The sequence below is a fragment of the Caloenas nicobarica genome, chromosome 13 (assembly GCF_036013445.1).
Source record: "Caloenas nicobarica isolate bCalNic1 chromosome 13, bCalNic1.hap1, whole genome shotgun sequence".
Classification (NCBI taxonomy): Eukaryota; Metazoa; Chordata; class Aves; order Columbiformes; family Columbidae; genus Caloenas; species Caloenas nicobarica.
This window is the reverse complement of record NC_088257.1, coordinates 8,014,542-8,027,655: the sequence shown is the minus strand read 5'-3', so window position 1 is coordinate 8,027,655 and position 13,114 is coordinate 8,014,542. Positions and strand designations below refer to the sequence as shown.

The 13,114-nt window shown below is 41.9% G+C and overlaps 1 protein-coding gene across 1 annotated transcript in view; it reads right to left on the bottom strand.

The window, feature by feature from the left end:
* The window catches only part of ADAMTS2 (ADAM metallopeptidase with thrombospondin type 1 motif 2), a 186,331-nt gene that overhangs the window by 111,948 nt on the left and 61,269 nt on the right, over window positions 1-13,114 (bottom strand). The window contains exon 3 of the mRNA XM_065643858.1: window positions 4,712-4,871. Within this exon, the coding sequence (XP_065499930.1) occupies window positions 4,712-4,871 (160 nt within the window). The remainder of the gene's footprint in view (window positions 1-4,711; window positions 4,872-13,114) is intronic.

Here is a 13,114-nt window from a genome sequence, read left to right as displayed (position 1 = left end):
TATATTCATGATGGGACTCGAGTCAGATTTGGCTTGGACATTCCAAGGGATTTAATTAGCAGTTAAAGAAACAACAATCTGCCTGGTTGAAGCATGTTTGGAGAGTTACCTTGCTATCTCCCTCAGTAATAAAGTGTTCTTGGCTAAGGGCATCTTTCATCTGCACAGTAAATAAAACTGTCAACTGAACCTGAGTTTCTGTTTCTCGTCAGTCAAGCAATACAATAAAACTCAGAGCAGTGTATTTAGACAATGATTTTGAGAGAGAAGGCAAACCTTAAGGAAGTTTTAGTATAATAATTTCCTCTCAGTTGATCGACGTAACAGACACAGTAATTTAGCTGGGGAAATGTGATATTAAAGCTTACAAGCCTGATAATCAGATTGTCTTCAGAGGCCAAAATCAAGCTGGTTTTCCAGACCTCACCATAACCATTAATTAAAGACTTACGATCTCTTCACTTAACATCTAAAGAACATTTAAGCAAAAACTCGTAAGTTTCAAGAGAGGGGAAAAAAACCCAGCCAAACAAAAAAACACCACACAAAGCACCACCACACTCCTCTAGCTTGCCTAGTTAATTCTAGTTCTATCATCTAGGAAGATTTACTGCTGTCAAGCAACATTTCTCATCTTTTTAATAAGGAATTCAACTGGAAATATTAAAATATTTTCAATATGCTTATTTTTATCTCGAGGAAGATAATTTATTATATGCATGTAAATAGTAAAACCAGCTGCCAAAAAAAAATAGGGTTTATTCCCACCATACCTACAATACATCAACCACTACATGAAAATATTTATCTTTCCAAAACAATTAGCCTAATTGGTAGTGAGCTCACACAGGCTTTCACAGTAATACTCTGCTATAGATTATTACTTGCCCAAAATACGATGCTTACATTTTTCCACTACATTAACAAATAGCATTTTTTGAGAGGGGGAAAACCAGGTAGAAATATTATACCCTTTACTCTGTGATTCTCGCAAACACCAGATAATCCCACACCAGTCTAAACACAATGATTCAGGCTGCCAAAACAAGTATTTACTTTTCTCAATACTCTGATAGCGTTTTACATAAACACAAAAGTGAGCCTGGTACAGTCTGAAATCAGACAACGCTCTGCTGCTGGTTTCACACCCGCTCACATTCCACTTCTTAAAACCCAGCACATCAGCAGAACCTTCCTAAAAGAAGATGCATGCCTAGATCTCCCCAGGGCTTAAGGGGTTGTGGGTTTTGTTTGTTCTTATTTTTTAAACAGATGGAATAAAATCTTATTGTCCCTTACTATAATATAGAAGATAGACAAGAGCCTATGGAAAAAGCTAGAAAAACCATGCGGTCAGGTCCACCTCACTGTACCTGTTAGCACAATCTAGAATCTACTTCCACTGTTGGGAAAATGCATTTTTTTATTTCTTTATGCGTGAATCCACCCTCACAACCAGTCAATGTGTATTCCATCAGTCCCAGTTGTCTTTTGGGGAAGATCAGCTGCCCATCAGAGATGTCTCTCCTGCTGTCCTGCAGCTTCATGTTGAAGCTCTCTGCCTGGGCAGCCATGGGGACACACACGTCGACTCGGGTTATCGAGATCCAACAAACCACCAGCCAGAATAACTGCATTTAGGAGCCCACATCCCCGTATAGATTCATCATAAGAATAACTAAAGTTAGAGCAAGTTTGGCCGCAAGACCAAACAAGACCACCCACTGAGGCGGCATGTTGGGCACAAAGAGCTCCTCATTCCTGCGAGGAGACGGGAGGCAGAGCCCCCAGCACTGCACAGCCCATGGGCTCCCCACAGCAGCATCCTAACAGACCCACGACTGCGGGACTAAATCCCAAAGTTCTTGCACCACGCAAGGTCTGGCGCGACCACTGCCCAGCACAAGCCGAAAGTCCTTGAAACAATGACTGACCCACCGAGCTCCAAGTTCATGGAGCTTTCAGTTCCTTCACCTCCTGTTTCATCGGGGAGAGAACAGCTTGTCCTATTTTTTGTGAAAAGAGTACTACAGAGAGGAATGTTTAGAAGGAATTCATATCTTTCTATCCAAAGACAAACATTCAAAAATCATGACTCACAATCCCCTCCCAAATCATGGGATTAAATTAACATATCATGGGATTTTGAAAGATGCTGTCTTCAAAGTTATGGAATACTATTTACTTTGTGTTGCTCATTACTTGAAAATATTTACACAATCAAAAACCACAAAGTTTTTATCAACAATTAAAAAAGCCAAAAGCTCACCTAGAGAGAAAAGAAAAAAAAAGTCATCGCATATTCATAAGATTCCTGGAGGCTGGACCATTAAAAGTAGTCCAAGTGTTATAATTCATCACATGTAAATTTATGGGACTTGGAAACAATGCAGTTGTCTCCAGGGATAGTGGAAGACAGGGAGTGCTCTTGGTTAACCTTTTTTTTTTTTTTAAATAGTCACAGCATGCTGAAATTGCCTTATTAAGTATTTCCTAAATAAGGCCATTGATTAATTTAGAGCACTATGGAAACATGCAGCACACCATTCTTATCAACACCCAGTCAGTAAATATTTTGATGTTTGTTAACCAAAACTGGGTGCATTCTGGAAAAAGACAAACTGGAAAATAAAATTACAGTTCTTGAAAACGTGTCCTTTCCCAGACTGTTGCCCAGAGCAAATCGGGAGTGAGAAGTCAGGTTTAATAAAAAGTAGAAGAGACCAGATCAGTTTTGTAGTGGCTGTTCCAGTGTTTTTGTTGATGGTAAACTGAATTTTATGGGGAAAACAACTTGTACGGTATAGTGGGTTTTTTTCCCCAAAATGAAAACTAACCTTTAATCAGTTTTATGAACCAAAAGATGGTGGATGGAAGGGAAGATATCTACTCTTTGATTTTTTTCCTTATTTTAAAATTTGCAACATGAAAAATCACAACTATTCCTACCTATCCCCAACAGCTGCTGTTGCAGACATGGCCAGCGCTCCGTCTCAGCCTGGCCTGCACGAGTTCAGCCTCGCTTTTGCTTTTTAATCCCCCAGTGCTGGCTCCTGGCTATTACTACTCTGTGCCTTTGTACCAGAGCCTGCAAACTTCAATCCTTAGGTGAGCGGAGATGAGGTGACAGACACAGAACTCCGGTGGCACCGCACTCCACATGTCACTTTACTGCTGGTCACGGCGGGCGGCCCACGAGCAGCTGCATCTCAGAGGTGTTTTCAGATAGAGCTTCCTCCAGCAGGTACCGCATGCCAATAACTGGAGCTGATCTACAGTTTATATTTTTCTGTATACCAGACTCCTACTCCTGAGAAATATTTACCATCCAAAACCAAAAATACTGCCATAAGGTGTGAATAAAATCAAGTCTCTTTTGTTTAAGAGGAAACACAGTGACTGGCTGATATTTTCCAACACTGCGATTATTTTATAAACATCTACTAACCGAGCAAATTCCATCCTATGATTTTGGGATTGTGGCAATTGAACTCCTGTGTCCCCCAGCTCTGCTCTAGAATGAGCACGGAGGCAACCAGAAGAGCCCATCACAAAATTCATGGGTCATTTTGATGACCAAAGTGGAAAAGCAAATTTAGTTGAATGTTATTGCTTGCTTTCTTTTTTCTCCCTGTTCCAACTGGAACATTGAGAAATTTATACTGTTCACTTGGCCCTAATTTCAGTGCCTCCCCTCTGTGACTGTCTGTTCCTTCAAGTGGTTTCTGGGGATTGCTATAGGCAGGAGTGGTGGTAGTTTTTTTTGCAACAGGTACCATACTCTTTGTCTTTTGAAAATGATTAAGATAGCACAGCAGAGGGATGGGGATCACTGAGGAGACTTCTACAGAGGACAATCTAACACACTGTATTATACTTGAAAATGTATTATACTGAAATAAGATAATACTAGGGTATAAGCGGCAAATAACTCTGCAGTTCGGTACACACATTTGGAAAAAAAAAGTAGCTATTTTGTTGTTTCCACTCAAATGACCCAGTTAATCTCAGTGTTAACATTAGCTGTCAAAACATCCACTTACCAGATTTGCATTTCTTATTTATTCAGTAATAAAGGTCCAACATCCAAGTAGTTACCAGAGAAAGAGAAAATACTACATAGAATGAGGGTTTACGTTTAGCTCCCGTTACTCCATCACTATCTATCACTTACTTGGTACATCAAATTCCACACTTGAAACATATAAATAAATCAAGAAAGTTTGTGTTTGTATCGGAAGATACCATTATTTCCCATTCCTATTGTTGGGATTAAATCCAGCCCAATGAAGACAGCATCAATGAGAAGCCTGTGTACCACGTCAGCCTTGGTGTCCTTGCTGCAGCTTTGCAACACAGCCCTTGCAAAGCCAGCGCTGCTGCCTGTCCCCAGAGCACACAGACATCTCTGCACCGCTGCTCCATCCACCATCCCTTTCTTCTGCTCTGGCCTGGAGGCTCAGCGGGACACAAGGCCAAGGAAACTCTTTAAAGCAAACACAGTTCCACCATCCTGGAGGTGGTTTTGGCTGATGCAATGCTTGCTTATCCCAAGAAAAGAGTTCAACTCCTTCCCTACCTTTTCATCCACAAAGGGAGAAGAACACATTTCCATTTTCAAGGATAAAAAAGCCAGAGATAGCAGATCACGTTGGCTACATGCCTTCACCTACACTTTATACATCAGCTGGCATTAACACCTCTGCCTTACCTTCATACAGGGTATCCACGTTCTCCATAGGCAGCTGCTTCTTGGCAGCTGCTCTGCGATAGACCACGTGCGTTCTGCCGCCTCCCTCCTCCTCCTCCTGGGCCCCCTTCTCCAGAGGTTCAATGAAGAACTCGTCCTTGTCTGTGCGGATCATGCCAGCCTGCAGCGACAGGGCAGAGATCGAACATTTTGCGTTACTGCACATACAGCAGACGTCGTGAGTAAACAGTTACAATATGCTTAAGCACACTTTAGCGCTCTCTGGAGAACAATTAGGACGCAGACAGGGAACCAGGTGAATTCTTTATTAGAGCAAAACGAAGCATCATTTCCCCAACTTGACAAGAAAGGACAAAAGGTACAATCCTGAACCAAAAACACTGCTTCTCGAACCACATGCATAAAGTACAGGTCTAAGAATCTGTCTAGGAAATACACTCTCCATTAGAAACCAGCTACACTGAAAATTACTATGACCTCAGCTATCTGTCAGCCCCAGACTGCTCCAGTGTTTACTATCTCTCCCAAATAAAGGATCAATTTAGTGCCAAAATCTGGTCCTGATGTGCAGTTCAACAGTCAAAAAAACATAGTCGGCCTTTCTGTTCAGAAGCAAGATGGAAAAGTACTACATCTTACAGACAGGCAACTAAGCTTTGTGGTTATTTCCCCTTTGACATAAAGGAGTCCACTGACAAAACACACTTTCAAGAACTAGCCACGACTAGTCTAAAAAAGGTGTCGGTAGTGCATCACTAAGAGAGAAAAACTTATGCAGACCTGACTTCTACAGAGCACCTCAAAGGAACATCACCCAAGCAATTCTCACGGTGTTCAGGGGAAACCCTCACAAAGACTGAAAAGTTTAGAAAGGATTTTCAGCATCTTCATGCAGGTGAAACAACTTGTGCCCCTGGGTCACCTGCGTTTGTCTCCTCCTGCAGTCCTGCCTGGCTGCAAAAGGTCCCAGCAGGCAGAGCTGCCTTGCAGACATGGTTGGTTTGAATCAATTTTTCTGCCCGTGTTTGCACATCTGTGTTTGAGAACTCTAATGAACTCTAAACTTGTCAACAGAAAGTTTTACTATTAACGTAAAAGAAATTGTTTAGATTATTATTGGGAGAAGCCCCGGATCCAACTTCAGGAACTCTTTCATCACACTCTTTCCCACTCTGCCCACCGATGATCCTGGAGCCACTGGACTTTCAAACGGGGCACATGAGAACATTTTCACACTGTGACACACTTTGTCTTGGTATCTGAGCTTCTGGGGGACTAAATGTTGTGCTGGGTGAAGCCTCATCTCAGGCTGCCAGGAGAACCAGTTCGGCTCCTTTGAACCCAGTATCTTCATTTGAAACAAGTATCACCTAAACATTCCTATCGTATCCCAGCACTGAAGCTCTCATACAATGCATATTTTCGTTCTACAAGCAGCAAACTATATTTCTACTGCTATAAATACAGTATGTTCTTTGGTTCCCTCCTTGGAAAAATGTCAGGTTCATTTGTCATGTCTTAACTTACATTAGGCAAGATTTCCAGTCCCAGATTTCATACATATAATGTATACAAAAACAGATTGAGGGGGAAGGATTAAAGAAGCAAAATTATATCGAAGCAATTTAAACTGATGCCATCCTGCCTGTATAGAGGAAACTGAATTTGAAATCCTGTCCTGTTTCTTCTTATCTAATTTAGATTCTATATCAGACACAGAAAAGGTGAGACAGGCTCAGCAGCTCAAGGAAGCTGAGACAACCAAGAAAATAAGTGCTGAACCCAAAGTGACAGTAGCTGATCTTTTACTGTAAAGAGGAATACATGAGAAATTCAGAATTTATGTTATCCTCCTTTTGATGCATATTTTAATTGTATACACACACACTTATTCTGGATATTAAATATATCCAGAAATTTTCAAGTCTTTTATGAGAAATGCACAGCTAAAGATCAACAAGGAAGAAGCATTCGCATGCTCAACTGAACAGAGTATGATGCACACACCACACATACGCCCAGGAGAAATACACAGAGAACTTGACTGTCAGGTGAAAAAAAAAGGGATTTTGCTTTTTTCAAGTAACCTACATGTTTGTGCACATGTTCACATGTATTTCTGGATTTATTAAAGCTACTGTTAACTAAGCAGCCAATGCCAGATCTTAGTTTAATACATAGCCCATACATCAGGACCTGGGGGAAATGCTGCTGTATGCAGCAGCTGGGAAATTTAGATCTTCTAAGAAAATTAGCAGATAGGCAACTTTTGCAATCAGGAGTTGAACTGATTAGACAGAAGAACAACTTTTATAGGTGAACTTTAGCTTCCAGGGCATGGTGGCCTTTTGGAAAAGAAAACATCTGGTCAGAGTGAAGATTTCGCCCCAAGAAGATGAAGGCGACACCCTGGGACAGACTGTAAAACTAAACATAACAGATATTCGAATGCTGGTTCCCAAGACATAAAACCAGAGGTCAAATGCTGACATTTCCTGCAGATCATTGTGCCTGGTACTGGCTTTTGTGCATGCAGGGGAATTCATGTGGCCCTGAATACTGCCAAAGAGCCGGCCACCCATCAGGTGCTGTTATTTCACACTCCGTTTCTCGGACAGACACGACACCACGCTGTACATCGCCCATGGCAGCATCCTCCCTGATTCTGTTGGAGTGTAGAGAGGAAGGAATTTAACCTTCAAACATGGCTGAGTATTTCTTTTCTCATTTTAATCTCGGACTAAAATAACTTGGTCTCTTACACTGGAAATTCTCTTTTCCTTTAGCCATGAGAAACGCATCAATTATTTTTGGTCAGAATTATTAGGAGTGTGTGTTTGAACTGTAAAAGAATTATGTATTTTTATACATTGTATATCCTACACGGTCTTTGATTCAGCCAACATATTGTCATGAAATAAAGTAAGAAAAAATGGCTGTTTAAGACTTCAAGAAGAAAATTCATTTAGACAGCAACGCAGAGTTCCTACAGCAATCCACAGTTCAGGCCATCTGCCTAATAATATACCCACAGTTATAAATGATTCATTAAGAAATATGTGGGGCTCCTGAAAGTCTCCACCACACATTTCCTTGGTCCTTTGAGCAAGACATTTAACCTCTTTAGTTCCATTTCTCCACCTCTGAACCAGCATAACAACAGTCTCGCAGGATAATTACAAGGGCTGATTTGTTATTTTTTTTGCCAAGTGCTTTGAACATGAAAAGCTCAAGATGAATTGCCTAATGCATTTTTTTTCACTACTACTCAGAACACCCTCAAAAAGCCACCATGAAAGAGAGATTGCTTTTAGTCATCAACTCAACACCGGCGTTGCGCACAGCCAAGGAAGCAACACAACGGCATCGCGCCAGCAGCACGGGTTTGCTCACGGCCTTCACTCAGTCCTGTTCTTATCCACTGATGCCATCACACTTGGGCCAGCCTGTCATGTCAAGACCCCTGCCAGGTAACGACCAAGTTCCTTAGGACAAGACAGAGTATCAAAGTTGCTGCAGCCTCCTGGAGAATGCCTCTGGATGACTAAAACAGAAATGCCAGATTGTCTGAGCAAATCTGTGCCTTCCCATCAACAGAGGTTAGACTAGAAGGACTTCAGAAAATTCTTGAGCCACCATCTGGACGTTTACTCCAGGGCGTGGAGAAGCAGAATGAAGCCTTTCAATTATCAGTTTCCTCAAGTTCTGAGCAGAAGAACAGCATTTGTTTTCATGAACTAAGACCTTAAAAGTAACTGCTAGTAACAGCATTCTTCTATCCCCCACTGCTCATCGCCCGGCCCGGGACGGCTGCAGGAGTTCCAGAGCAGCAGGGCCCCCCCTGCAGCCGCGCACACGGTGTAATTCAGAAGTAGCTGAGGGATTGAGTGCCGAGAGTTCCAGCTCTGGAAAAAACGTGGAGCTAACTGTTACCTCTTGCCCTTCTCTTCTGGGACTTTTAACATGAAGCTATAGTGAATATGGGAATATTGCTAAATGACGATGGCAGCAGCAACTGTGTGCTGTGACTAGCAAAAACATACATAAGTTAATTGAAAAAGTGTTTGCCTCTGGAATGCACCAAACTAATGCAAAGAGCCTATAATATCCCACTGTTTCCCGAAGCGGGACATCCCCAGGCCCTCCTTCCAAGGATTTTTAGATCCCAGCTGCAAATTACTCAAGTCAAGCACTGCTTAGTGCTCATTAAAGACTAGAGCAGAAGACACTTAATCAAAAGGAAACTGTACTTCAGAGAATCAAAACCTCTGCTAAGGCTAGCAAGGCAGTTATTTGGAAGTGAAAGCCACCCAGGAAAAAACTGACAAGGAAAGCAGAGAGTGACTGTCCTGCCTAATTAAGACAAGAATTACATTGATAAGCCACAAATGAGTCCATTGCAATACACACGGTTGGGGTTTACTGCTCCACTAATCTCTTTTGGGGGTAACGGTGCTCCTGTGTGTCCCTGAAGACCTGCTTCCAAGGACAACACGATCTACAGGCAATGGCCGCATGGAACCTTCTCTACCACTTGAGCTTTACAAGGCAAGTCCACTGTGCCACCAGGTCACCAACTCCACGTGGGGCTTTCTGCCCAGGGTCATTACACCAGTCCCACCCACCACAATGGAGACCTGCCCAGGAGACCTGCCTAGACTCTGCCACCACACCAAACAGCAGGTCTCTTCTCCAGTCTCCTCAACATCCCCAACGCCTCTTGCATCTCTAAATACATTCTTTAAAAGTCTAATTTGACAGAAAACCTGCCTGGCCTATTTAGATCTACGGAAAACTCCAGGTTTTAGAGCATTAGCTCCTGTGGGTAATTAAATGTCTCGCTGGGTTTGCACTTCGTGAGCAACTTAATTGTCTCCTCATTCCCATTCCCATCACAGCTCCCTGTTCTAGGCTGTAATGAAGTAACCCATCTAGCTGCTGCTTCAGGACTCCAGTCTCAGCCCTTCCTATAACTGCAAGTTTAATTACTGTTCATTTTCTTCCTCATTAGTACAGCTTTACAAAGGTTCTCACTGCCATATAAAGGCAGATTTACTTCCCAAATTCCAAGCACAAAATACAGATAGGAAGCTAAAATTAAATGTGAACAAACCTGAAATTAATATAAAAAAATCCAAGTGTCTGCTTAGTTAATTAAATCAGTAATCTACAAAAACAGAGTGTTTCAGAAACTCTTAGATACAGTATTTCTGTATATAGAGAGAGCTCTGCTTTTTTTTCTTAAAAGAGCAACCAGTCACATGACACACCTGTCTATCAACAAATCCTAAACACAGTCCTGAATTTCAGGTGATTTTCTTGAGACCAAAGAGAGGTTCAAACCGTCTGGTATTTAACCTCAGTGCATGGGTTGGGAGCCTGCACTCCCTGTGATGGTAATGAAGCCTCCAGAGGGGAATTTGCAACACAGGATCCTCCCAACGATCAATTCACAGAGAAGCAGAGAGAGGAGATTCGCATTTCACTGTACAGTTGCCAAAAATACTCTGTAAATTACTTGAAAGAGAAAATATTTATATTTGCAGGACAGCACATTGGACAAGGTCTTATTCTATTTTTATACCAATGTGCTTGTACCCTAAATACACAACGAAGTTTGACCAAAACTAGCACTAGTATAGTACTTTCAGCAGTGAATTTGAAAGCAAATTCCAATATTTATTTTTCTTTATGATCCTTCTCTAGGTCTTAGAACCAGAGGAACATGCTGTTTCCAAACAGCAACAGATGTGTCCTCTCAACACTGAGGTACGGAAGTATTATTAGTTCAATTACATTAGAACGGACCTGATCCATCAGGAGCTCCAACGGCTGCAGCAAGATCACCCAGAAGTCTGTGGCAGAAGGACAGACATAACACAGACCTTCCAAACTCATCCCTGCACACACGGGATCTCTCAACATTTTCAGTTCTGCAACGTGTTCATTTCCAAACATATGGTACATTGATTCAGGAACAGAGACGCTTTGCATTTTATTTCCATTTAGTTTCATTCTTATAGACACTAATGCAAAAAAAAAAAAAAAAGCTTCTTATGTCATATTTGCATTTGATTCTTTGAGAACATGCCTTGAACTACTGAAGCATTGCAGAGGAAGAATTGTGCAGTTCTGCAAATTCATCTTTCCTTACAGTGAATGGAGGTACTGAAGGAATTGTAGCAAACATTTGGAACAGGTTGCCACTTATTTTGCTGTATGCTGCTGCTACCCTAAAGCTCTGCTGATTTATTCAGTCCCAGGCTGGATGGGGAAGGGAAAAAAAGAAAGTTTTTAATGGACCATGTATATTTTTAATACTGTTAGTCTAAAGCAGTGTTTTTCAGCTTTTTTTCAAGTCAGTTTGCAGTTAAGTTGCCCTATTTTTACATATCCTCCAAAAATTAATGGGGGGAAAATGATTATGTATACACATAGGAATTACATAGATAGACTGACAGAGGCAGAGCCTGCTGGGTAACCCTATGAAAGCTGCGTGTTGCTTAGGGCTCCTATTTATCCTCTGCAGAATGGGGATAAGGTCCCATTTTTAATGCACTTTGAGATCTAGTTACAAAAAGCATCATACAAGAGCTATTTGTACTAAGTGCTTTCATGATAGGCTGCTTTCATGCAGTCCTTGTGGCTCAAGGGAGGATGGATATTCATCCATTCACACATCTATACGCTTCCACTGCTACCAAAAATAAAAGTTTTGTCCCTGGAGCCCAGCTCCGGCGCTACACAATTGCAGGTGTGATTAATAATAGCAGTGGGACAAATTTGTAGCCGATATAACCTGAAGAGGACTGCATTACTTTATAGCAGATGGGAATCTGGACCGAAGTCTTGCATTTGTATGGTATAACTCACTTGAGAAACTCAAAAGGGTTTTTTGTGGTTTTTAAGACACACAATAGCGAGACAGACTGTGTCTCATTCTCACTGAACCATCAAGAAAACAGACACAATTAAAGCGATTTCACAAAGCAATGCCAGCAGATTTCAAGACAAGCATCCTGGCCACAGTGTCTGGCTTTTACCAGCAGACAACGCTGAAAATATTGCTTCCAACTTCTCTGCCTTTACAAGAAAATCACCAAATTGTCAGTACTGTCACTCAGTGCCAGCCCAGGGCCAGCAGCAGCGCAGGAGCCCAGGGACTGACCCTGAGCGTCACCTCCCTTGGGAAACCCCCTGCCTCTGTCCCCACAACCTGCCCCATCCTACCAGCCGCTCACCTCTGAATCCCAGTACATCACAAGAGGTAAATCTCATTTTCAAAAGGTTTAGGTAATACACAAAAACACGGCTTTCTGCGAAATGAATCTCTGCAGCGAACAAGGAGTACAGCCTGCAAAAGTACAACAGAGAGTTCAGAGCAGGCAAATTCAGAGCAGGCTTCCCTGCAGCTGCTGCGCAGGGAAACAGCATCGCACCTCGGCCCCATTGGCTTCCACCTTTTGGGTGCCTCCACCACCACCAGCAGGAACTCTGTGTCCAAACAGTTCAGCTGCAAGAACTGTTCTGATTCTGTAGCTTTTTAAACAACGGCAAACAATGGAGACCAGTGGTTATTTTAGCTAAAATAATGCTTAAGCAAGAACATTTTGGAAAGCGTCTAGGTTTGATGTCCACAGGTATGCGTAATTCTAAGTGGGAAAGAGGTGAGTTATTAAATAGCTGTTAAGAATGAAAATGATAAATGCGATAGATCTTGCAGACTCAGGGGATTGTAAACTTGATTGCTGTTGTTGCAAGCAAGGAATAGTAATTGCAGTTCCCTGCAACAGAGTTTCTCAATTTTAATCTTTCGGGGGGAAAAGCATGAATATCAAGTCCATGAATTTGCTAACAGCAAGATCCAAAAGGATTAACTTTCCCAATTTTAACACAAGGAACCATTTGAAATAAAACATTTCTGAGGTCACTCTGACAAAATGCATAGTTGAGTCCTACCCCCAGTAATAAAAATGAACTGACATTCTGCAAGAAAACAGAACCAGTCCAACTGGAAATCTCTTCAGCTCAAACTCCCACAAAATGGGATGGTTGCTACACAAGTTTCTTTTCAAAAATATATTTGCTTAAGGCACAAATCACCACCCACTGAAGTCAACGGGTGTCACACGCATAAATCTCAAGGCCAGGATTCATAAATGGATTCATAAATATTAAAGCAGTTTAGTCTGACCTTCTGTATAAGACAGGCCAAAGACTTTCACCACAGCATCACTGCAGCCTCCCAAAAAGTCTTCAACCTGAATTCAGCAGAGCTGGATCAGGTCCATTAATGGGTAGGAAACGGAGTCTCGGTCTTTGCCATGGTAAACAAGCCCAAAAGATCCAGACCACAAACTGGAGAAAGCGGTTTACTATCTTTTTAAAACCTTAATATATTAA